Consider the following 26495-nt stretch of genomic DNA (forward strand, 5'->3'; position numbering starts at 1 on the left):
AATTTTTAAGATCATGCCTTAAAATGAGCCATAAAAAACGATGGACGTCGTGAATGTAGGGAGAAACATCACGGTAGGCTCCACGTCAGAGATCCACCGAAGCTGCGCCCAACATGAGCAGGAGGAAATGATGATGGACGGAGTGGATGACACTTATATCACAGTGGGCTCCCATTGAGCTGTTGTTGCCGGGGCGCCCCATAATCGCTGTAGGAAATTCCCGCCCCACTTGTAATAAACGTAGAGGCCGAGGACGTTCACAACTCCTCTCCAAAGGGAGGAATTGCATCAGGATTTGCGTATTATCGTCACCTGGTAGTTTGTGCAAATGGGACATTGATTCACTGATCAATACGGTTAACTGTGATCAGTCCCTTATTGATGATGGACAAATCCAAGAAGGTCTCCTCATTGCAACAATCCTAACCCTTGGTTTAGTTGATTACAAATATACAGCCAATAAAACAAATACAACAGAGGCCCACATTCAACTGAAAATTGAAAAATTTTACATATTACGTCCATCCGAAAATCATATAACCGTCTGGATTACTCACATGTGTGCGTCATATGGAGAAACCCCAAACCCGAGGATATGTTCTTACCCTCGGGTCGAAGATTACCTGATTTCTCTATTCCCCTTCCTCCTGTCTCCTGCCTGTTCTTGCATCATTCTCCATCAACCCCTAGCTTAAGCGGTGGGCGTATAAACCAAACGTGCGCACTAACCCCATTCTACACATAAAAAATCCCAATCCCAATCTCCCTCAATTGCAATCTCTCCTTCAACGCCAGCAGCTTCCGCATCAGAAGCAGCGGCGGCTGCAGCAGCAGCAGAGAAGAAAATGCCAGAAATCCAAACAGACGTCGAAGACGACGACGACGCTTTCGGAGACTTCAAATTCATCTCCTCCCCTTCTCTCCCTCACCACGCAAATCCAATCCCCGCTGAAGATGATGAATGGGGCGATTTCGTCGAAAACCCGCTACAATTCCACTTCCAAACCCCACCAAATCCCCACCCTTTCGGTCTCTTCTCCGGTCTCCAGATTCCCATAACCGATCCACCCCCAACGACTCCTTACCAATCGCACCTGGGCGGTCCCCAATTGTCAGCGGATTTGGCTGTGGAGAAGCGGTGGGAGAAGCCACGAGGAGCTCTTCCGCTGTCGATTTTCGGTGAAGAAGAGGAGGAAGAGTCCAATACGGTCGATCTTTCGTTTGACGCCCGGGATGAGTTTCCATTGAAATGTGACCCAGGCACGAAGAATGGGGCGGGTTCCGGCCCAGGCGTTGGCCTCAATGATCTTATATTGAATTTGTACGGCCGGGATGAGCAGATAAAAACTGAAAATGGGGCTTTGGGGAATTCCGATTTGGTGGATGAGAGTGCTGATTTTGATGAGAATTGCTGGGAATTCAAGGAGGCGAACTCAGAATTTGAAGGCGAAGACGGCAGTTTGATGGTAAGTGTTGATGGGTTCCGCTGTTTTTATTTTTTTTTAAGCTGCTCTTCGAACATTATACAGTCCTGATTCTTTTCTTTCTTATTGTTATTATTATTATTATTATTATTTTTTGGCTATTAGGAAGAGCAGAAGGATTCTGAGGTTTTGGGGGTTGAAGCAAAAGCCACCAGAACTGTCCAAGAAATCGAGGTGTGTTATTTTTAAATTTTTTAGGTCCATGAATCACACAGACTGCTTTTTCTTATTGGACCTTTGTTTTTTTCCCCTTTGATTCCATCAATATTTATTTTGGAGTGTACTACAAGGAAATCATGATCACAGAACAAAAGAACATAGGGAATTGACATTTGCCTCCACCTCATTCGATTTTCTCAGATCTCTTTCCCATTTGGGATTTGAAATATTACAGCAGTTGTATCTCTCTCTCAAAAAAGAGTACAAAACTTGTACAATTTTCAAATTCCAAAATAGAAAATGGGTGCATGTAAATCAATCAAGCTGGGCGTAAATAGTGGCTTCCAAAACCATAGATGTAATATGTGTGTTTGTAATCACAATGGATGGTTTTATGGCAGTTAGTTTGTCATGAACTCTATTTTGCTGCATACTTGGCTGATTGCGAATGCGATTCATGTGAGGAGATATTAAAGAGGCAATTTATGGTACATTTGTGTGAGGTCCAGGCCATTCATTAGGTGGGCCACACTGTCAGAAAAATCAATGGTTAGAAAGGAGATGACAAGAAGGTCCATGTTCAATGTACCTGCATTTCCTTCTTGATGATTAGACCAGATTGATTTTTGGGTTAGAGCTTGTTTACAGTGACCTCCACCAGATGAACTAGTCACATGCATGTGTGCATGTTGGAAGGGGTACAGCTAATTTCCTCTTTAGTATCTTCGTTGTCACCCACACATTTTTCAAATCACCCACACATTTCTTTACTTTGTTTATTCTGTTTAACAGTGTTGTGGCTGTAGTAGTTTGCATTTTTATACCTTTTGGCTGGGCATTGCTTAATACCATATACTTTTCTGGGAAATTATTTTTGTTCATAAAGGATCTGATAAGTTCGAGTTTGAAGGTTGGAATTCGAAATGGGGTCAGAAACGAGAATGGGTTGCATACCAACTCTGTTAACAGGAACGTCAGTTCTTTTGAGAATTTTTGGGTACATAACGACGAGTTTTCAGAAGCTGGAGTTGTAGATTTCTTTTCCGAACAAAAGGTGATCAATCGTTTGAATCCATCAAGCTATTTTTTCTAAGCCTTGCACAATGCTGAAAATTTGAAAACTAGATTTCTTTTTTTTGGGATGCTAGAAGGAACAGAAAGTTTCTGATCTTTTGGGGGCTGAAGCAAAAGTTTGCACATCCACCACTGAAATTCAGGTATTAATTCTGTTTGATTTTGTGCAAGTTTCTGTAATGTGGCATTATATGATCCGCAACCAAAGGATAAGTATAGTGTCCCTGAGTCTTTACTTGTGTACCATGGTTCAGTGTACAGACCATTGAACTGAATATGATGGACACCATGGATGAATCATGGCCTCAAAAATCTCCCCAATGTGACAATCCTAACTCTTCAATCAGTGGCCTGCATGTAGATGGTAAGAATAAAAGTCAAGTCACAGTTCAAATGCACCTGAAAATAGAAAATGTTCAAGTTTGGATGGATAGATCTTCCAATCCTCATGCCTTTAGAAAAGGGATCTTCCAATTGGGTACGGTGGATGCCAACAGATTTTCTTTTTTCCAACTGGGCATCCCATTAAATTTTTTGGAACGGTCTGGATCTTCCATTAGATGTTCTTCTAGGATGTTTTAACTTCAACCTTCCATACAAACTTTCATTTAATTTTTCATTTCAGTGATAATATTGGGAGTCTGGGACCTTGTCGTCTCTCTCTTATCATGCACACACAGGTTTGCATACAAATATTGAAATTCAAGATCGACAAGTTTTCAACATTTATAGTTTCTTTTGTTTTTCTTCTATAAATTTTATAGTTCTTTTGATCTGTACTATCTTCTTTGAAAGATTATTTGAACTAAAAGTAAAAAGAAGCTGATAGATTATACAAATAACCATATGTTAGAACCTACACAATTATAAAGCAGGGCTAGGAGTAATCAGTTGATTGAAGTGGCTGTGCATGCAGAACATGAGCAGAATGAGAAATGTGCAGATACATATTAGAAGTTAATCTCAGCGTGTGCAACTCGTTGTCCTTATTTTCTTCTAGGTGACCTACTTCATGAATTGTCAATAGCTATGCTTAGGCTAGAAATCAGTCACATCATCATCATTAATTGGGGTTGGCTGCATGAATCTAGTTCCACCATTCCACTCTATCAAAGGGCCATATACCTTTAGTTAGACCATAGGTCATCATGTCTTTTCTTACTATCTCCAATGATGTCCTTTTGGGCTTTCCTCTTGCCCCTTTAGAGCCTTCAACTTGTACCAACTCACTTCTTCTAACCGGCGCGGTTCCGTCTCCCTTGCACAGCATTCATTTCTAATTCTATCCTTCCTCGTCTTGCCACACATCCATCTCAACATCCTCATTTTTAGCTACACTTTTCCTATGAAAATTTTGTTCTTTAATGGCCCAACATTCTGTCCCATAAAGCATGGCTGGTCTTATAGCTATCCTATTATAATTCCCTTTTCAGTTTGAGTGGTACACGGTGATCACATAAAACTCTAGGGGCACATCTCCATTTCTTCCACCCAGCTGGAATTCTATGGGTAACATCCTTCTCACTCTCTAGTCTCTACTCATGAATTATTGATTTCCAGGCCAACTCAGGAGCATCTAGATCTGAGCTGATTGTTTTTTTTTCTTAAATTACAGAGGTGTAGGCTTTGCCAGGGCTCGGAACGGCTCTGAATGTTGTCTGGATTGGTCCTTGTTGCTACTTGCATTCATATGCTTTCAACATGCAGTTGTTCTATTGTGTTTGTACTTCTAGATTTCAATAAATTCAGATTATCCTTCAAAAAAAAAAAAAGAAGGAAAGAAAGAAAGAAAGAAAGAAAGAAAGAAAGAAGAACTTCACTGGTTTCTGTACATTTTAGCTCTTGCTTCATCCTTGATTATTTCTGGTTTAGTGCTGGGATGTACTCTTAACTAGCTCTTACTTTATCCTTGATTATTCCCAGTTTAGTGCTGGGATGTACTCTTAACTCTTCACATTTTTTTTAAAAAAAAATGTACCACCTACTTTTTATTTACTACTGAAGTTTGCCTGTAGTCTTGTGGCACATGCATTGTAAGAATGTCGGCTATATTTGATAATTCAGTAATTTTTAGTTGCAGGGCATTGAAGAAATGTTGGAGCATAGTCAAGGAACCACACTTTCATATACTTTTAGCAATGGAAAACCGGATTATGGTGAAATGTTTGACGCCCAAGGGGGGTTTTTTCACGGACTCACCACCTCTGTTAGCAACGGCTTCAATGGTGTCAATTCTGGTTGGAGCAGTGCTGTTAGTGATCTTATTTCAGATCTGTACAGTCAAGCTGAGCAGATATCCACTGTAAATTCTACTCGTCAACCCACTGCAAATGAATTTAGTTCAACTCAGTTGGGCCTGAATTCAGATTTAGTAAATGGTGATGATGATTTGGATGAAAATGACTGGGAATTCAAGGATGCCTTCTCAGAAGGCACAGTTGGAAATGGGGATCCTGGCTTTGAGACTGTAGATGCACATCAAAACTTTTCTGCTGAACTAAAGCTAAAGAATTTTGTAGGTTTCTACTCTAGATTGAAAGACGAAGCACGATTTTTCATACTTGACCATCTTGATGATCTCAAGGTGAGTGCAAATTCATTGTTAAGATCTATCTTTATCATTTCATAGAGCTGAAAGCAATTGAATGATGGTTGGTGTTAGAAAGCCAAGAAGGATGCTGCTCTTTCTGGTGATGAAATAAAGGTTATGGCCTTTGATGAGGAAATTCAGGTGTGTAGTTTCATCAAATGTGCTCGGTCTTTTCCTTTGGAACCTTTTTTTGCGTGCGTGCGTGCGTGCGTGCGTGCGTGTGTGTGTGTGTGTGTGTGTGTGTGTGTGTGTGTGTGTTTTGACTTGGAAATTATATATGTATTTTTAAAGGATAACTGCATTCATAAAAGAAAAACGATACAAAAGAGGGAAAAGTCTCTGCTGAGGAGGCAAAAAACTAGCAACCTAAGAAAAGAAGATCAACATCCTTAGGACCAATTATAATGCCTGCCCATTCAATAATCAGATTTTTAACTCTGGAACAGCGGATTGAACCGAAGCAGCTTTGTCATTAAAACACCTATTGTTTCTTTCCTCCCAGATTGACCACCAGATGGTGAGAATAGTCAACCTCCAAATGTGAGTCTTGGCTTTTCCTATCTTGACCCCATGCCAAGCCGAAAGAAGATAGCAAGCTAATGAAGGATTGCACCAGTTCATATTAAAATGACCGAAAAATTCAGCCCAGATTTGCGAGACAAAAGGGCAATGGATAAGAAGATGATCCACAAATTCCTCCTCTTTCATGCAACATAGGCATATATTAACGATCCGCATACCCCTTTTCTTCAGATTATCCACCGTAAGAATTCTGTTTTTTCCTACGAGCCATCCAAAACAAATGAACTTGGGAAGGGTAGCATACTTCCAATTGAACGGGGTAGAGGGGACTGAGGAGTTAGAAGGAGGGGATAGCTAAGCGTAGAAGGAGCGAACCGAAAAGACTCCTGTTTTATCCTAAGACCAAATCAGCTTGTCGGGGATGGAGAGATCTAGGGCACCTTTGGAGATAAGATCAAGAAGATCAACGAGTTCGGATATCTCCCAGTCATGAAGGTTCCTAGTGCATTTGACGTCCCAAGCAACATTCTCATTCGTGATGGAGAAGTAGCTAGCAACAGGAATATGTTTGCACAGAGATAGACGATATATGTTTGGAAATTGCAACATCAGAGGCGAGTCACCTATCTAGGGGTCTTCCCAGAAACGAATGGAAAGGCCATCTCCCAGCTGGAAGGATATGCTATTGAGGAATTCCTTTTTTGAGCGCAGAATACCTTTCAAGGTGTCTCGTATCAGTATCGGTTGGCGTAACGGTGACCTCCAAAACCGATACGGATACGGGGGCGTAACGGTGATACGGGGGCGTAAATTTTTTTTTTTTGCCAAAAAAATATGAAAAAATATGGATTAAATCCGGAATATTCTAAGCATTCCAAATATGCATTCATTTATAAATTGGAACATGTTTATGGTGGTGTAACGGTCCACTCTTTAGTGAGAAGTTGTATCGGACTGTCTGATGAATTTATGAACCAGATAACCTGAATTTGACTACAAAATTCATATATTTAATTTTCTAACTATCTACTATCAATGATAGATATATTAGAATGAATGTAATATGAAAATATCTTACATTTAGGTGTTTGCAATTATTTTTGAGGGCCAAAATTCATGCGTAAATAGAAAAAAAATATAAAATGGCACCCCAAATATGTAAAATGCACATTAACATGTTCTACTATGATTAACACATCATATGGCATCATTAAAACAGCAAAAGAATCATTAAAAATGATTTTTCGAATTTTCAAAAAAAGGGCCGAAAAAATGCGTAAATAGAAAAAAATAAAAATATATATAAAATGGCACCCCAAATATGTAAAATGCACATTAACATGTTCTACTATGATTAACACATCATATGGCATCATTAAAACAGCAAAAGAATCGTTAAAAAATGATTTTTCGAATTTTCAAAAAAAGGGCCGAAATAAATGCGTAAATAGAAAAAATATAAAAAAATATAAAATGGCACCCCAAATCTGTAAAATGCATATTAACATGTTCTACTATGATTAACACATCATATGGCATCATTAAAACAGCAAAAGAATCATTAAAAAATGATTTTTCGAATTTTCAAAAAAAGGGCCAAAATAAATGCGTAAATAGAAAAAAATATAAAAAATATATAAAATGGAACCCCAAATCTGTAAAATGCACATTAACATGTTCTACTATAATTAACACATCATATGACATCATTAAAACAGCAAAAGAATCATTTAAAAATGGTTTTTCGAATTTTCAAAAAAAGGGCCAAAATAAATGCGTAAATAGAAAAAAATATTAAAAAAATATCAAATGGCACCCCAAATCTGTAAAATGCACATTAACATGTTCTACTATGATTAATACATCAAATGGCATGATTAAAACAGCAAAACAACCATTAAAAACTGATTTTTCGAATTTTAAAAAAAGGGGCCAAAATTCATGCGTAAATAGAAAAAAATATTAAAAAATTATTAAATGGCACCCCAAATCTGTAAAATGCACATTAACATGTTCTACTATGATTAGCACATCATATGACATGATTAAAACAACAAAATATATTAAAAAAAGTATAAATACCTATTTTTGACGAATTTCTGAAAAATGGCCCACTTCTGAAAAATGGCCCACCAAGCTTTGATTCAAAAAAATCTATAATATAATGTGTTTTTCTATCAAATACCTAGCTAAGGTTGGTCGAAATTAGTAGTAGAAGGACTTAGAAACAGTTTGGAAGCAAGAGGTTTCAAAAAAACAGCAAAAACAGAGCTAAAAAAAAAGTTACCGTTTCGGGCCCGTAACGGCCCGTTACGCCCGTATCGGTCCCATATCGGCCGTTTCGGCCCCGAAACGGGTAACGGTTCGCACCGTTACCGTTACGTATCGGCCGATACGGCCGATACGTAACCGATTTGGCATACCATGATACCTTTCCACAGGGGGGATGCCCTATAAGTTGTGGAATATTTTGTCCACCAGCTACCTGGGGAACAGCCTTATTTGCCTTTAATTATAGAGTTCCAGAGAGAGCCATCTTCGGTACCCACTCTCCAAATCCATTTGCCAAGGAGGGCTTTATTCATAATATTCAGATTTTTTATGCTAGCTCCACCATCTTGAAAATGCTTACAGACCTCCTGCCAATCTAGCAAATGGAATTTTTTTCTGGTTATCCTTGCCACACCACAGGAAGTCACGTCTCAACTTATCAATGGTCGACAACATCGAGGGAGGGCATCTGTAGAGAGACATGAAGTAGGTGGGGAGATTGGATAAAGCTGCCTTGATTAGGGTTAGGCAACCCCCTATCGATAGATATCTACACTTCCATCGCGCGAGGAATTTCTGGAATTTGACGACAATTTTATCCCACAGTGATTTGGGAGGGATACCAACAATGAGAGGAAGCCCCACGAAAGATGAGGGGAGGGAAGCAGAATGGCAGTCGATAAGGGTAGCAAAACTGGCTGTTTCGGTATCCGAAAGGTTGACTCCATAAAGTTTAGACTTGGCCATATTGATTCTCAGCCCTGAGACTGCCTCGAAGCATCGAAGGGTAGTATGAAGATTTTTGATGTATTCCCGAGACGGCATGGAAATAATAAGAGTGTCATCGGCGAACTGGATATACGAAATAGGAAGAGATACCTCGGGCATCTTGATTCCGCGGAGAATACTTGCCTCCTGGCCAGTAAGCAGCATTTTGGAAATGGCTTCACCAATGAGAAGGAATAGGAGCGGGGATAAGGGGTCACCCTACCGAAGCCCTCTGGAGCTGTTGAAAAAACTAGTAGGCGTGCCGTTCAGAAGGATAGAGAAGTGAGCCGATCTGATGCATTCTCTTATCCATTTTCTCCATTTCTCGCCAAAACCCATACGGCCTAACATATATTCCAGAAAACCCCAATCAACATGGTCGTAAGCCTTTTCACTATCCAATTTACACAGAACCGCTTTTTCTCCAGATTTGTGGCAGGAATGGATGGAGGACTTCGTTGGCTATGAGAGCACAATCAACGATCTGTCTGCCCCTAATGAAGGCACTCTGATTCTTCGAAATGAGCTTTCCCATAACCTTTGAAAGACGGGAAGAGAGCACCTTGGCAAGGATTTTGTAAGGACCCCGTATCAGGCTGATGGGTCTGAAATCAGAAAAAGAATTAGCTCCTGCCACCTTGGGTATAAGGGCAATGAAGGACGCTCCTAATCCTTTAGATAGTCTGCCTCTGCTTTGAAATTCGACCATGAAATCCATGACATATGCACGGATGACATCCCAGAAAGCTTGAAAGAAAGCCATGGGGTAGCTGTCCGGGCTAGGAGCTTTATCTCTACCCAGGGAATTGACTACCAATTTCACCTCGTCCTCCAATAAAGGGATTTCCAGAAGGGAAGCTTCCATCGAATCAAGCGACTGGAATTGGATGCGATCGAGGAGAGGCCTGGACCAGCCTTCAGAGGATAAGAGGGATTTGAAGTGATGAATGGCGTGATCTGCTATCTCCTTTCTGTCCTCGGTACGGTTGCCATCGATTGTGATGCTGAAAATGGCCTTGGCACGGACACGCATATTGGCAATGTTGTGGAAGAATTTAGCGTTTTTGTCACATTCATTGATCCATCTTACTCTAGATGTTAGCTTTCACGATGTTTCATCTTGCAGTGCCCTGGCCGATATGTCTTGGATGATCTGAATACGTTTGCCTAGAGTTTGGATTGACATGGAGGAACCTTCCGCATCCGAGTCAATCTGTTGGAGGTTCGATAGAAGGACATCCATTTCAGCCTCTCTTTACCAACTCGCAGGCTTTCCACTCCTTCAGCTTCTCTTTTAGAAGTTTGAGTTTGCATAGGAGTTTGTGACTAGCAAACCCTTCGGCCTGGAAGGAGGACCACCAATCAGTTACTCTTTCATTGAAGCCATCGAGAGTGATCCAGGAGGAATTGAATCTGAATGGTTTTGGGCCCCAACTATCATCTTCCAGCATCAACAAGATCAGGCAGTGGTTCGATGTAGTTCTGGGAAGAGCCACCTGAGATGCGGAGGGAAAAGCTTCGAGCCAATCGGTAAACAAAAGGAATCTGTCGAGCCTGGATTGGATGGGATGAAGGCGCTCGTTAGTCCAGGTGAACCTAGCCCCTAAGAGGGGGAGATCGCCCAGTTTGTGGGATTAGATCCAGTCGGAGAAATCCTCCATAGCTGAAGAAACTCTCCTCTGCCTGGAATGCTCCTTGGCGAATCTGATAACTGAAATCTCCTACAAAGCAACATAGACCTGAGAAGGATTGTTTAGTAGCAGTCAGCTCATCCCAAAAAGCCGAACTAAGAGAGTCCAAAGTAGGACCGTAAACCGCCGATATCAAACAACAGAAGCAAGAGAACTTATCTTTTAGAGAGATTGAGACCGAGTAATGACCAATAGAGGAGGACGGAAGGTCCCATTTGGAGGATTTCCAGGCTATAATAATGTTGCCAGACTTCCTGAGGCATTGAGAGTGACCCACTTAGCATCCTTCTCATTCCACAGAGAAGTAAGAAGAGTGTCTTTGAACAAGGGCACCTTCGTTTCCTAAAGGCAGAGAACGTCCAGATTTCTACGGCTGATCGAGTCTTTAATGAGGCACCTCTTCTGTTTGGAGCCCACCCTCCTCACATTCCAAGAGAGGATTCTCATTGGGGCACCGATCTTCCCTGGGATCCCTGTCTTTCTTGCCTCATAATGGAGGCCAACAGAAGGCTTGGACTTGGTTGTAACCTCTGAAGTTCTCGGTTGCTAGTGGTCCTTGGGATGTGTTTCGTCGGAGTGCGATGAGGGGGCAGGGGTCTTCCTCCGTTTTCGATACATTGAAAGAGAGCGATGTAATCTTCAGGTCTGTCCCCAAACGTCAGTCCGAGCGATCCATTAACGCGTCCCATTGTCTAATCCATTTTTTGTTTTGTAGGGAGTCGTTCTTATCTTTTCAACTTTTTTGCAACTGTAATTATGTCTGTGGCTTCTTGTTGTTGATGGGAATATTCAGCACGCATCTGCAGGGGTTCGAAAACAATCACATTGTCATGGAGGTCTTCTTGGAAAAGGGTAATGGGCCCCATATCTGCCCAGTCTTGAGAGTGGGGGATGGAGTTGGGAGGCGAAGTGGGAAGGGATGATAAAGCTTGAGAATTGGAGAATCGGTTGTCGGTGTCCTCAGTTCTACAAACGATTTTACTCATAACATAGGAGATATGCATCCTGTGAGTTTGGAAGGACGAGGGCTGAAGAAGGGCTTGTGAAATTGCTAAGGGTTGATCAAGAGGGTTATCAGGGATAGAGATAGTTTTAGGGATTGGAGGGAGTGGTTGGGATTCAGGTATGGGACGGATCGGGCTTTGATAGGAATGTTGACTAAGGGCCTGAGAAGAATCCAGACCCGAATCGCAGGTTAGACCCGCGCGCCATTCTACTCTCACAGGAACTGACAGGGAGGTAACGTGTTGAGAAAGGGAATTGATATCCCAAGATACGTGTTCCGGAGATCTTTCCACATGTCGGCACCTTGAGCAAAGAGTGCCATCTGATCTCGGGCGACTGTAAAGAGCATGATGGGAGCGGATACATGTCGTGTCTGGGTCCACGTATGAAAGCTTCTCCGTCAGAGCATTGATTGAGAGACGCTCTCGAGGTGACGCATTTGAGTATAAGACACGTGTAGGCTTATCCGGCAATCGGGGCTGACGCGAGGTGTCTCGAGGTTCGTGGGTGTCAGAGATCAGCGACGAGTTGTGTAGCAATGTGCCACCTGTATCTTCAACGACTTTGATGGAGGCTCTATCTACGATGGGGCTAGGGGTTCTGATAGATGCCATTCCCAGTGGTCCGCGAGGGAAAGGGATTTGTGCTCCTTCACTGTTCTGCTGTGTCTGGAACTAGGCTGAGGTCGAAGCTTCTTTCGCCCTCCAGAGATCTCCCCACTTGAAATACACTGTATCGGGCATCTCTGCCTGCACCGGGGGGAAGATTTGACGATGATCAATGTTAACTGACAGATGGGGGGGGGGGAAGGCCCTTCTTTCTTCTCACTCGAACTCTGATGACACCGAGTTCTTCCCCCAACTTTGTTTTCGAATCGAGCTCGAGGAGGGAGCCTATACATTTCGCAACCGAGATAAAGAAATCATCGTTCCAGCATTCTAGAGGAATGCCTCAAATGAGGACCCACATATTTTCCATCCCAAATAGGGAGTAATCTTCCCAAGACATGACTCTTGCCACCGACCCTTCCGAATGAAGGTGGCCCACCATGGTTAACATTTCGTGATTAATACTCGGACCTACCTTAACCCACAAATCGTTGTAGCCTATGGGTTTGATGATGTAGTTGTCGGAGTGGAAGCCAGTGCAATCCTTAATCCAGTTTTTTACTTGTGAAAGCGTAGCTCCATCTGTTGTGATAATCACCACCGTATCCTGAAGCTCCGCTCTTGCACAATTGAAGCTGTTCAGGCTGATCGAAATGGTAAAATCCTGCTGCATTTTGAATTGTTCCTCGTTGGCTTTACCGGGCGGGGCATTTTCGATCCTATCGGGTTAAGGTTGGTTTTGAGGATGCACCTTAGGGGACGGTTTGCAAAGGAGAACAGCATCTCTCAAAGAGAGATCATCCGATCGCGTGGGAAGGGGAATCGGATTAGGAGAAGAGTGTTGCTGAAGGGGTTTGGAACTGGCCGGCTTATGGTCTTGATCTGTGTTTCGGTCCAAATCTCGCACGTTGGACGAGCATCGGAGCACCGCCATATTTGACTCTGTGAAGCATTTCGACTACTTTGGCCAGCTTTGTTTCAGAACTAATTCTGACTAGAGCGAATCTCCGATAGTAACTGGTCTCTCAATCTCTCGACATGACGACGTCCATGACCGCGCTTGCTCGCCCGAAAACCCTAGAAATGTTGATAGGGAGCCAGCCTTCTAGGTATCCCTTGACAAATAGCGTAGGATAGGAATATTTACTTCTTCCCGCGGACAAAGACGAGGAGTTTCGCCCTGGACGAGACACCTTGTTCCACTCGGGACCCCCATGGTCTGCACTGTCTTCGTCCTCTAAACTATAAGTAACGACTGCCATTTTACCTTTGAGAGATACGTCTTTATCTCTCCCCGCCGTGGACACCCCCGGGCGTTGATCGATGTTCATTTCATTTGTAACGCCAGGCCTGGACCGACGTTCATACCCCTGTAGTTGTTTTCCTCTAACATTTTCACCTTTCCCGTAGTTGCGATTGTCCATCACCTCCCAAACCGAGTTCCAATCTCTCATTGTCTTCTCGAGCACTTGCAATGGTGGGGCTGGACCGACGTTCACCTCCCAAACCGTGTTCCAATCTCTCATCGTCTTCTCATCGTCTTCTCGAGCACTTGCAATCTCTCATCGTCTTCTTGACTTGGAAATTATGGTGTTAGGAAGTTCAGGTGACCATGATTTCAAACCTATTTCAATAAAATAAAAATTGAAAAAGGTTTATAATCTTGTAGAACATAGACCTCATTGCCTCCCTCCTTCACTCTCCTGCAAAGCTTATTCCATTCTTGGAAAGATGTCTCAAATAGAAAGACATTTAGAATGAGAAAAATAAAACACTTCAACCATGAGAATTTGTAGAAGAGTTCCTGTGTAATGACTTGACACTCAATGAGGCTCAATTACTTAACCTAGTCAATTGAAATTGCTTGATAATGCTTAAAAAGTCTGAAAATGAAAAAGAGATTAGGGATGCAATGATAAAATGTGCAACTTTTGTGAGTCTACTATGTGGATAATGAGGTAAATAATCTAGAACAATCAGACATTTGAAAGGTAGCTTTGTTTTCTTGCTATCATTAATTCAGAAGCCAAAATCCCGTATGTTCCAGCATGTTTACTTGTCTGCACATGCTCACAGATGTGTATGGAGAAGTCTTGGAGTTCCATGTCAATGACATGAATTCTTCTACCTTTTCTGTTACTGGTTTTCCAAGCATATATTGTTGGGAAAATGCTTTCGATAATAAAAAATCAAACAAGACTTTCTGACTTTACATTCTTAGGGTAATGCCAAAGGTAGCAACATTTATTTAAAGTGTTAAACTATTGTAGAAACTGCAGGCATGCAGATATCACAACACTTGATGTGCAGTTATGGAGACATAATATGCTTTCATGGTGTTATGTTATTTACCTTGCAAAACACTAAGGATGCTTGTATAATTTATATATTGCTTACTTTCAGTGACTACTCATGCATAGATTACTCTTCAGTGTTTCCAATATTCCATTGCCCTGTATGACTCATTAAAAAAGAATTTGCATTCCCCTGTAATGGTGCATGTATTGGATTACACGCTTTTAGGAGTATTTAGCCATCACATGTCATTTTTTGTTATTACATGTTTCTCTTTGATGGACAAGACTTCTCGAATGCCTCTCTTCATGCATTGCACTTCCACTGGGATGTATCAGTGAATTCTTGATAATACTTGCATATTAGAAATAACATTCAATAACTTCTGCAAAACTCGGGAACACATAGCAACAGCCTTACATTCTTTGGAGCTGAATAGATTTAAACATTCACTATAGCCCCCTTTTTATTTATTTGCTTTTTTTGTTGTTGTTGTTTTTTTTTTCCCCCATGTTTCCAGGCAGCTTATGAGAAAGTGCGTGTGGACAATTCATTCTCTGGAAAAGTTCATCCAGAGGAGCATCCACCAAGAAATATTTGTGTCCTTGAATTGCTTGAAGTTGTGCAGGACCCGAGTCTCCGAGGCCTGGAGACAGAATATCACTTATCGAAAAGAATATCATTAGTATGTGTTCCTTTCTTCCATTTCTTTATACGTTCCTTTTTTTTTTCTTCTGAAAGTTATTTCTTATAAATAAAAAGAATATTAGCTGAAAGGATTTTTTTTGTATGTTGTGAAAAGGATCAACATTAAAACGCTATTCTGGCTTTATTGGACTATGCATCCATTTAGTTATGCTATTCTAGCTTAGAGTCTTTGTTAAAACGCTTGTAAATGAGCTGAGTGACTTGGACAATTCAGTGCAGAAATTGCTTAGCTGAACAAGTCAACGTTTAGAAATCAGAGAAATGCCATAAAATAAAGAAGTCCAGAAAAAGAAAGAAAAACGGGAGGATTAAGTTCAAGCCAGACTTGTTGCCAGCGTTGGTTACATGGTTCAAATTATTGGCTGATACATACCATATCAAACAAAAGGTGCTGATAAGCATGTCATATCATAGTACCTTTTACATGTTCTTTTCATATCGAACTAAAGGTACTGATAAACCAGTTGCAATTGATAAAAAAAAAGAGCAGAAAATAACCATTTAACAAGTGAAACATGCTTATAAACCAATCAAAGGTGAGAAAAACTTGCAGAAGGAAGCCTACCAAAAATCTGCCACAACTTCCAAGAGTACAATTCTTAGTTGGGAAAAGATTCTGTATTCAGGGTGTGCCAAGCATTGGTGTAGGTGTAGCGTAAGAAAAGATCACCTACAGCTCTATTTTTAGAGACTTGAAGCTGACAGTGCGCCAAGGTAGTCTTTAGGTATACCTTCCACAACAATCTCAAACTTTAGGTCCTCTCTCTCTTTCCATGCCACAGGTGTTGGACACAAGCTTTTTCCAGCATGTTTACGCAGCAATTGCACAAAGGGGCCTGGGGCTTATAAGCATAATGATGCAGGACACATGATTCAATGCTACCATGCAATGTGGAGATTATGAAAGAGTCCATAAAGTAATTTAATTAACAGAAGATGGTAACCCACCACATAATTAAGAGTAAATAATGGGAAATAAAATCTGATTTAACCTAAATTATGTGCCCGCATGCTAAGAAATCACAAAAATCAACTTAAACTGGCCCAATAGAAGGATAAAACTTCCAATTTAGCATAGGCATGTTCCACACTTAAGGGACAAATTTGTAGGTTTTATGATTAAGGTTAGAAAAGGGAAAATCTGAAATTGGAAAAATTATGGTTCATGGGAATTGAGGATTTTGGAATTAGGGTTTTTAGAAATTGAGGATCTAGGGTTTAGGGTAGGGTTATTCATGGGAATTCAAGAGGTTCCGATGGGGGAAGCAAGGGGAAATCAAAGGATTGAACGGTTGTCCATACAGTCAGCTTATGGCTCGCATGTGTGGATTGTTAGTTAGGGTTTTTGGGTCCTCAGTGGTTGATTTTGGTTAAGGTTGAAGTTGGATGATGAAAAGTTGAAGAAAAAAATTAATTTGGATTGTCTTGGATAGGAAGGGAAGAAGAGAGGTGATTTAAAAAAAAAAAAAAAAAAACCTCTTTTAGATAGATAGGAAGAGAGAAGGAAGATGATATATGGAAGCCTCACACCTTCGTTGAATGGGATGAAATCACACCATGCCCAAGCTCCAAATCACATGGAATATTCTTCAAATCACATAAAGAAGAGAAAACACAATTTTTTTTTCCCCAAAATAATGGCATTAGGGCTTCACACATCTATCTTTTACTTTTATAGTCTTAGAAAAGACATTTTACAAAAAGACACTCTCAGATAAGATTCTCAACATAAAGGCGCTTAATAAATTAAGAGTTGTTCATAACCCCCTAATATCAACACAAATACAAGGTATACCAAAAATAATGAAGCACGTAAACAATCTAAACAACTAAACTATTTTGTGGCCTAAGGGGTCCACGATCAAGATGTCCGATGATGATGATCCACTGGTCCGATCATCGTGTCCACTGGTCCGATGTGTCCATCAAGCTCTTATATGTAATTCACGTGCATCTTCCTAGTGTCGGCACGTGGGGTCTTCAACATGGCTAGGAATGTGAATTGGGCCAAGTGGGTCACATGTAATGGTCGTCTAGCCTTAAGGAGATTGGCTCAGCCCTCCTCCTTTGGTATGGTGCTCGGATGTCCTCATCACATAATAAGCTCAAAGTTTTAGAATCACAAAAATCTGTCCAACAAGCATTTCCACCATAGACATGTGTAAATAGGTAGGGATGGCATTAGGGCTCTACAAGCTTAGAATTCTAAGACCAAAGTAGGAGAGGGATGGCATGCCTTTCCATCCATAGGACAATGACTTTCTAATGCCTACAACTCCTAATCAAATGCCTTAAGCTATTCATCCTGTAGCTTCCCAAGTACTCACCCACACGTACACAGTGGCATTAGGATTTGTATGTATGGGGGATCTACTTGCAAGCGTGATGCAAACACCGAGGTGTTAGGTACAACACACCAGCATTACCGAACTCTGGCGACTGTAGTCGAACTTCACTTGCACCTAGGCATTACGTACAACACACCAGCATTACCTCCAGCACAAAGGTGTTAAGTTCAGCACCCTGGCTTTGAATCCCATACTGGGGCTATAACACCACAAGGAATGTGCCTCCACTTTTCAATTGTGTTGTGTGGCATAGAACCAGGGTCATTGGTGTCTTCTCCTCATTCTGGCATAAGGACCCAATGGGCAAGTGTTACAGGCTTTATGTGGATCTCTCGACCATTCAGAGCGCGAAACGCGTAACACTTGGCATTAACACCCGCTCCACTGACCCTATAAGCTAGAAATACCACCCAGGAGACTCATTCAGGACGAGGTGCAGTCCCTCTTTAGCTCTTCTCTACCTGTTCCCCTTCCAAGGTAAGAGTTGAGCCTCGTGGCTAACCATAAAGTTTGTATGGGTACACAAGCACACCTATATGCCTTCTCTCCCCTGGCGAGGTCCTACGGTTCACAGAGTGAACTCTTTGTTCCAACCAGGCTGATTGTTCAGATCGTGGTGAAGATCTCATGCTCACACTATCACATGTATGTTGCAGTTGGCTTATCATCCTCCCTAAATGTAATATGGCCTCTTGATCGATCCCTTGATGCCAGCACGGCTTGTGGTTCAGATAATATCCTTACTCTGTTACTGCACCCAGCATAGTGGTGATACAAAAGCAATATATAGCTTGATTAGTTTTAGGCTGTGAATATGTTGCACCTAGTCTATTGGGCATCACCATGATCAACAAAGGTGCTCACTAATGCACATTTTGAGCATAATCCAAGGTATTCATTGCCACAACAAGATCTATGGTCCAACCATGATTTGTATCCGACGGATCATGTTACACTCAACTGTCCATCCTTGGGAATCCAACCAGGTTACCCCTAATACTTGTGGGCTATCTCCTTCCTTGCCCTATGGGTTCAACATTCAAGAACATCTATTATTTTACCTTGCTCTATTGAATCAACATTCAACATTCTCATCGTCACCCACCTACACCAGTATGTCCAATGGTGAACATTGATTAGACACTGTAGCTGCCACCACTAGTTGTGGTTGGCCCTCCACACCTATATCCGTATTGTGGATATCTGCCCATAGCTGTATCCTTGTCCGTATCCATAGGTGCACTCTTAACTATATCCATAGTTGGATGAATGCAAGTGTGTCGTAGTCATTGGAGCTGCTCGTCCTATAGCCATACAAGCCATATTTGTGATGCGACATAGAAGTGGAGCCCCCTTGCCCATCATTGACGTCTATGGACCCAATGCTCTGTGCAATAGCCTCATTGTGTGCCAGGTGTCTCTTAAGATGTAAGAACTGCTGCATCGATGAAGCCCATTATTTTGGTGCACAAGCACTGTGATCTGGGTGATTGGGTCCATGGTGACAATGGTCAAAGTCTCTCTCCACAATTAATTGGGTAAGAGTCCTGATTCGGAATCTCTCTATGAACATTATCATCGTCACCATGGCCCCTTGTTGTCATCACCATCATTATCTCCATTGTGATCTTTGTCGGACGAGGACACGATCAAATAGTTGTCAGTCTTTGAATCACTCAAGCCACTATGCAACCCCAATGCGACAATGATGCCTCATGGCCCTCACCTCCATATGCCGAGCTCCTCATTAAGGAGTTAAATGAGTCATCCTAAGCCTCCACTTCTTCTGCTAGAACTCTAACATCAATGGCCATGGTTGTTGCATTTAGGTATCCTAAATTGGTTACGTTTTGGCCATAACGACCGACAGGTAATGGTAATGGTCATGACCATTATGTGATACGGGGTTGAATCGGGATGGGGCTGAAATTCTGAAGCGTAACAACCATTAAGGGGTATAACGGCTGTTACCCTTGTAACGATGATTTTAAGAAAGAAATGGAAAAATATATATAAAAAAATACTCACATTCTTCTTCTTCTTCGTCTTCAACTGTTGCTACGGCTGCAGCTCGTCCTCTTCCTCTTCTCCCTCTTCTTTGTCTTATTCTTCTCCTTTTGGTGCTTTGACTCTCTCTCTCTCTCTCTCTCTCTCTCTCTCTCTCTCTCTCTCTTTCTCTCCTCTTTAAACGAGAAAGGGCTATGTAGCCATTTCACAGCCACTTTTTTTTTTTTTTTTTTTTAAATACTTGAGTGGCGTTTGATGTTTAGTGCATTGCACTGTTTCGTGAGGCCCATCTTGATGTATGTTTTGTATGTCCATGCTGTTCATTGGTTTTTCCATCTCATTTCAAGGCATGGTCCTTAAAATGGAGATCCAAATCTCACGTGGACTGCACCATAGTGATTGAATTTCCACCATTAAAAACTTGTTGGGGGCCACAATTTTGGATCAAGCTGCTATTTGTGTTTTTCCCTTTCATCGAGGCTCATGTGACCTTATCAATAGTTAGGATGGCTAACAAACATTATGATGGACCTAGGAAGTTTTTAATGGCGGGCATTCAATGACTGCCTTTTCTTGTGGTTTGGTCCACCTGGGATTTGTATCTGCTTCATTTTTTGGATCATGCCCTAAAATGAGCTAGCAAAATTGATTGGTTAGATGGATATACAACACAGATCAAGGTGGGCCACATGGTTAGGGCCTTGCTCGCTAAGCTGTTACCCCTATCTTACCTACTCTGTCCCCCCAAAAGAATTGTACACCTGTCATATATTAATTAAAAAAATTAACCTATTAAATTACGGGGGCTTGTTGTTGCTAAGTCATGGTCCCAAAATTAAATTGTTTGAATGATTTTAATTGTTGATTTGCGGACACTTTTTTTTTTTATAAAAAAAATAGGACCATTGAGTTTTTTCATTCTTCACTGTCCAATAAATATCCATTGATATGAAGCCAATTACATTAGTGGGCTGAGTGCCAATAAATTGCATGAATTTGAGGCTCATTCGGGACATCGAGTGGTCCCCTAAATCAGTCCAAATCAATGACACTATTTATCCAAATTTAATTTCAAAATTTTCTTAAAATTTATTGGGTGAAATGATGTCAAATGGTTGGGAAAATGCGGTAGTGGAATGGGTGCCATAGCTTGCATGAATTTGGGGCCGATTTGGGGTATTTGAGTGGCCCTCAAAATTGGTGACACTATTCATCCGATTTATTTTTAATTTTATTTTTTCTCTTATAATTACTTGGGAGGAGTGATTTAAATGCTTAGGATATGCATTAGTGGGATGAATACCATACATTACATGAATTTTGGGACTATTTGGGGGCATTCAAATAGGCTCCTAAATCGGTGACATTATTCATATGAATTTAATTTCAATATTTTCTTAAAATTTTCAGTGTGAGATATTTTGGAATTACATTCATTCTAATATATATATATATATATATATATATATATATATATATATATATATATTAGATAGTTAGAAAATTAAATATAGGAGTTTTATAGTCAATCCCAGGTTGTCAGGTTCGTAAATTTATTAAATAGCTCGGTACAACACTCAAATCAAATAGTGGACCATTATGCCACCATAAACATGTTCAAAACAAAAAACTAAATACATATTTAGAATATTTAGATTATTTGGGATTTTCTGGTTATTTAAAAAAAAAATTTTGGGAAAAAAAAAAGAAAAAGAAAAAGGAAAAAGAAAAAAGACTGATGCAGAGATTGTAACGGCCATTATGATCAATACCTGTATCGGTAACAGTGGTGACTGATATGGCCACCGTTACGGATATGGAATACCTTGTCTCCAACTGTCATGGAATGAGGGCGCATTGATTTGCCTTGTCCAAGTCCCTTGTCTCCAATTGTCATGGAATGAGGGCGTGGATTTACCTTGTCCAAGCCTTCTCACTTCACCCACTTGTAAATTGGGTCTTCTTCGTACTCCCTATAAACAAATGCATCTTTGCCAATCACCATCAATGCCAAATGTAATGACCCTGGTGAATTTTAGGGCCATAATTTTTTCAAAAAGGAAATCTGATCCGTCCATTTAATTATCTGGCCATTCATTGATATATCCATGCAATTATAGGATCATCCAACCATTAGATCGTTGATCAATTTATCATTCACCCATTAATCATAACATTTGACCGTTAGATTATCTGTGTATCCAGGCATCCAACCATCCATCCAGTAACCTAGATGAACGTACATTTATACATTGATCCATCCATTCGTTCGATAAAATACAATTGTCTATTTTATCATCCAACTGTCCATTCACTTATTTCTACAAATCGTTTGTCTGCCCGTGCATTTACATGACCATCTGACAATTAGATCATCCAATTATTAATGATCCATCCACTGGATCATATATCCATGCATTACCCATCTATTAATCAAGTCATCTAACTTTTTAATAAGTTATTCATCCAATTATTAGATCATCCTTTCGTCTATATATCAATCCACCCATCCAATTGCCTATCCAACCATGCATTGAAGCATTAACCACTCATTTAGCCATCTATACATGCATTCATTCATTAGTTTAATTAACCATTCATCCATTAAATCACATATTTACTCGTTTATCTAGTAATATGACCAATAAAAGTAGATTTCAACCGCACACATATATAGATAATATTTTTTTTTGCATGATCAACCACTCATTGTACACTTGTGACCACACACTTGCCGCCACATGTGCACATGCATCATACATCTACATCACACAGTTGTACGCATGCTGTGCACACATGTATACAAATTAACATATACACCCCCATCATCTCACATGTATCAATACACAGACACCATACATGTGCATCCCACATGTGTGCGCCACAAGTGTGCACCACTCCTCAGGCACCCACCTCCCTTCTCACTCCACCCCATTCTTCTGCTCCTAAACTTCCATGTGACATGCATGGGAGCCATAATTCCCCTTAACAAAACCCCCCATCTCCTCCTTAACTCTCCCCATTTACCTTTGTAACTCACAAATCTGACAAGCGTTGCCTCTCTTAATTCTTTCACTTAATTCTATTTAAAAGGACCATGACCCCCTCTCTTGAGCACTTACATGTTCAATCCCTCAAGGAGAGGGAGGGAGAGAGAGAGACCTACATCTCGTGCAAAGTGAGTAGACCTCCATTTTCCCTTTCCCAATTTATTTATTTATTTATTATTATTTTTGACATTGCTGTTACTGTAGTTTATACTTTTTATTCTTCTGTGCTTAATATAGTTTAAATAACTCTTTTGGTTGTTAAAAAGAGGGTTACTTTGATGTCCATATCGGACCAACCTAGATTGTTGATTTGAGGTCCGAACACGCCCATGACCTACCATTATTTAGGCATTCAACTGTCCAATTGTCCCAAGTTTGGATAGTCAGTAAGGCGTACACAAAAATTAGTCTAATCAACCACATGATCTGTCTCCTTGTTAGGGCCCATCATGTCCAATTGTCCAATTGTCCCAAGTTTGGATAATTAGTAATGTTTAAACAAAAATTGGTCTAATCAACTATATGATCCATCTCCCTGTTAGGGCCCATCTAACAAGGAGATGGATCATATGGTTGATTAGATTAATTTTTGCGGAAACCTTACTAACTATCCAAACTTGGGACAATTGGACAGTTGAACGCCTAAATAATGGTAGGCCATAGGCGTGTTCGGACCTCAAATCAACAGTCTGGGTTGGTCCGATATGGACATCAAAGTAACCCTCTTTTTAACAACCAAAATAGTTATTTAAACTATATTAAGCACAGAAGAATAAAAAGTATAAACTACAGTAACATCAGATGTAAATAATAATAATAATAAATAAATAAATTGGGAAATGGAAAATGGAGGTCTACTCACTTTGCACGAGATATAGGTCTTGAAACCTTCCAAAGATCTCTACACAATTCTACAAGAATATTCTACACAACTCACCCAAGAATATTCTAGAAAACGTCTACACTCTCCTAGCTAAAAGTTCACTAGAGAGCTCTTGGAACCTTCCAAAGATCTCTACACAACTCTACAATAGTGTAGACCACTCTATAATTCTCTACACTACACTACAAGACTCCAGCCTCTTCTAAATGGCTCTTCACATTATGCACAAGCCTCATATGTACAAATTGAGCCTTAAATGGCCAAGTCTCTGGATGAACTTCCATGGCCCGAGACATACAGCTCCTATAACCTCTCTCTGCAAGAAGATTGCCTTGATCTCTAAGATCTCACTTTCCCTTGTGCAAAAGTTCAAATTCAAAGAAACTAAGGAACATTGAAGATAATCGATATCTGAGCTAAGACACTCTCCACATCAATAAGTCTTCATACCTCTCTCTTCATTTTTTAACATTTTCATTCAAGTTTTGTAGCATTTGAAACACCCACGCAAAAATTAATTTCAACAGAGTTTCACTTCCTTTGGATGGAGTAGAGGCTGCAATTTTGTGGGTGGGGAAGGGTGCCTAACACCTTACTTCCCCATCAACGATGCTTTTGCCTGGATCTCTAGTTCATAGATAGTTTGGAGTCAAATTATTACAAAATTTGGGTTTCTTGTTGGCCTAGAGTAGATCCCTCAAAATCATCTAATGATGACTCCATCTTTTGGCGTTTCTGCCACCATAATTTTAGATTGCTGGATCCATATTCATACAACATTTTTTTTTTTGAAAGTTCATATTCACACAACCTATTTGAATTGGATTATTTCAAATTGTGATTTACCCAAGTTTGCCTTCTAGTTCAGTTATGCATCAAACAAGCCTGTATTTACTTTTTGTGTAGAATCCTCAAATAGGTTGCTAAGCCTTTTATATTGGTTACGGACCTGGGGTGAAACCATTTGTTCTAACTTGTCCAATGCCGTGAACAGGCGGAGAGGGATTTGAGCTCAGCTGTTGGGCTACTTGAGCATGCTATGTCAGTGCTACAAATCTTGACTTTGGCATCTGAGGAAGAACAAGCCACTTATATTAGCGCCTGGTTGAAAATGGTTTCAGCCTGTGCTCAAGAGCTGCAACGTGGTTCTATGATTTGGAAGCAATCACTCCAGAAGAATTTCCATGTTCAAGTGTTATCTAAAGCTCAAGGTACATCTATTTAAACTAGGGGAATCACTTGATAATCTAGTGGAACATGATGATCCGTGCACACGCACGCAGCTGCTATAGATGTGCCTCATTCTAGACTGCAAATAGTGGAGCCCTTCCATCGTGGGGCATAACCTAAAAGCCATGCTGAAGGGATGGTCCAGATGATCTCATTGGGTGGAGATCAACTGGACGTTGAAAATATAAATAGTTGACAGCCAAAATTGAAGAAACCAATGTCCATTATCCAGTGGTTAGGATCAGCCAATTAATCTGATTTGGGTCATGACCTCATCTACAGAGGGGTCCACAATTTGGATGCTTTGGATTGAGGTACAGGTAAGCCAAGTTTACTGCGGTTGTGTGTGTGCATATGGATGGCCATACTATGCTAGCATATTGAATAAACTTGTTTAGACTATGAACTATTCCAGCTGGTGAGCTCTATTTCTACCTGGTATTGATTCACAATAATTCTACACGTAAAACAGGCTTGAATTATTTTCTTGCCCTTGGAGAAATATATAGAGTGTCACTAGTTTTGAGAGCCTCGGTGGCACTTTACAAGCCTTGGATACTATTGAAGTCCAGGGACTCAACAGACATATTTGCTTTCTTCGAGGATTGCAAAACTTCATGGATAGATTCCGGACTGAAAGAATCTCTTAAAAGAATATCAGATTCAGCAGATCTCGAGTATGCAGGGACGATCAAAGCTCTACTCGAGTCCATCAAATATACACATGATCTAGATGAAGTTTCTCTATATCACCATGCTTTTGATCAGGGGGAACCCATTTGTAGACTGTCATTGTTACCATCAGGACTGATACAAGGTATGTTGGAAAGTTCTACAATGCTGTATCCTTGTACCATGCAACACTGTTTTCTTCTCCTCATCTCTTATACTGCGTGATTTGCTTAAACCAAACAGACATGAAGGTGGTGCTTTGGAATGGGGAGCATTACTTTCTCAAGCTTGCAAACTTGTGGGGCAATCGAGTATCTTGCGATCCTCCACGATTGCCGCACATACATGTGTACTAATGAGGAAAAGACCACGAAGACATGGAAGTCAGCATTTGTATGCTTATGGGTGCCACCCTATAAGTGATTCAATTGATTTCCTTCGAGAAGCACGGTCCATTGCCACAAAACTTGGAAGGAAATTGACCAATTGAGATAGAGATCCCACCCCAAAAGAAGAAGCTGGTCAAACCCCAGACAACCAGAGGGGGACCACTATCATTCAGAGTCTTTGCTAGGTGTCAGATGCATATATACTGGAGGCCCTTAATATAAGAGGTGGTTTTCTACCTCAGAGCAGGTCCAGTCGGATGAGGTACCCAATTCATTCTGCATTCTTTTTTGGAAAGCTGTAGCATAAAATATTTGATTGTAAAAGTGTGGTGTATTTGTTCAGTTGGTTTGATCAAGGTGGAATGCATAAAGGGAACATCTACAAGGTTTGGCATTCAACAGTTAAGGGGATGTATGCATAGTCATTGAAAACAGAAATTGCCCAAAGGCATAAATATGATTGGGCTTTGTAATGCCCCAGGGATTGCATCACTCACAGGACAAAAAACTGAAGCTTAGTGACCGAGTTTGCATTTGGATGGCCAATTAAAATGAATTGCAATGGGGAATTATTTGATCCTTGGGCTGATTATATGCTCTGGTTTCCAGTTTGTACAGGTTTGGCCCCAGGTTCAGTGATCATGACCACTTGTTATTTGGGACTTACCCTGGACAGACTAATGCATTGGGAGCATACTTCTGTGCGACACTAGTCTTGGACCTTTTCTTCTTCAGTTGAAC

General features: G+C 40.7%; 1 protein-coding gene across 10 annotated transcripts; it reads left to right on the forward strand.

Moving 5' to 3' along the window:
* Positions 1 to 640: 640 nt before the first annotated feature.
* LOC131230387 (uncharacterized) lies at positions 641 to 26246 on the forward strand. 10 transcript variants are annotated; one of them, XM_058226288.1, is made up of 11 exons: positions 642 to 1466; positions 1590 to 1658; positions 2530 to 2697; positions 2792 to 2860; positions 4792 to 4954; positions 5237 to 5301; positions 5380 to 5448; positions 14988 to 15152; positions 24458 to 24674; positions 25166 to 25510; positions 25609 to 26246. In XM_058226288.1, exons 1-11 carry the CDS (start codon positions 846 to 848, stop codon positions 25719 to 25721), a joined length of 2064 nt encoding a protein of 687 aa, XP_058082271.1. In that variant the 5' UTR covers positions 642 to 845; the 3' UTR covers positions 25722 to 26246. The 10 variants fall into 10 exon arrangements, with proteins under 10 accessions (XP_058082262.1, XP_058082264.1, XP_058082263.1 ...); XM_058226279.1 differs by having other exon boundaries at positions 641 to 1466; positions 4792 to 5301; XM_058226281.1 differs by having other exon boundaries at positions 641 to 1466; positions 4798 to 5301.
* Positions 26247 to 26495: the final 249 nt, after the last annotated feature.

This window comes from Magnolia sinica, chromosome 17, assembly GCF_029962835.1.
Source record: "Magnolia sinica isolate HGM2019 chromosome 17, MsV1, whole genome shotgun sequence".
Lineage (NCBI taxonomy): Eukaryota > Viridiplantae > Streptophyta > Magnoliopsida > Magnoliales > Magnoliaceae > Magnolia > Magnolia sinica.

Bases quoted from the DNA above. Each gene is read 5' to 3' on its own strand.
- LOC131230387 (XM_058226279.1), top strand. From the start codon at position 846: ATGCCAGAAATCCAAACAGACGTCGAAGACGACGACGACGCTTTCGGA. The intron at 2,698-2,791 runs GTGATCAATCGT...TTGGGATGCTAG, and splicing joins ATTTCTTTTCCGAACAAAAG to AAGGAACAGAAAGTTTCTGA. The intron at 24,675-25,165 runs GTACATCTATTT...CACGTAAAACAG, and splicing joins AGTGTTATCTAAAGCTCAAG to GCTTGAATTATTTTCTTGCC.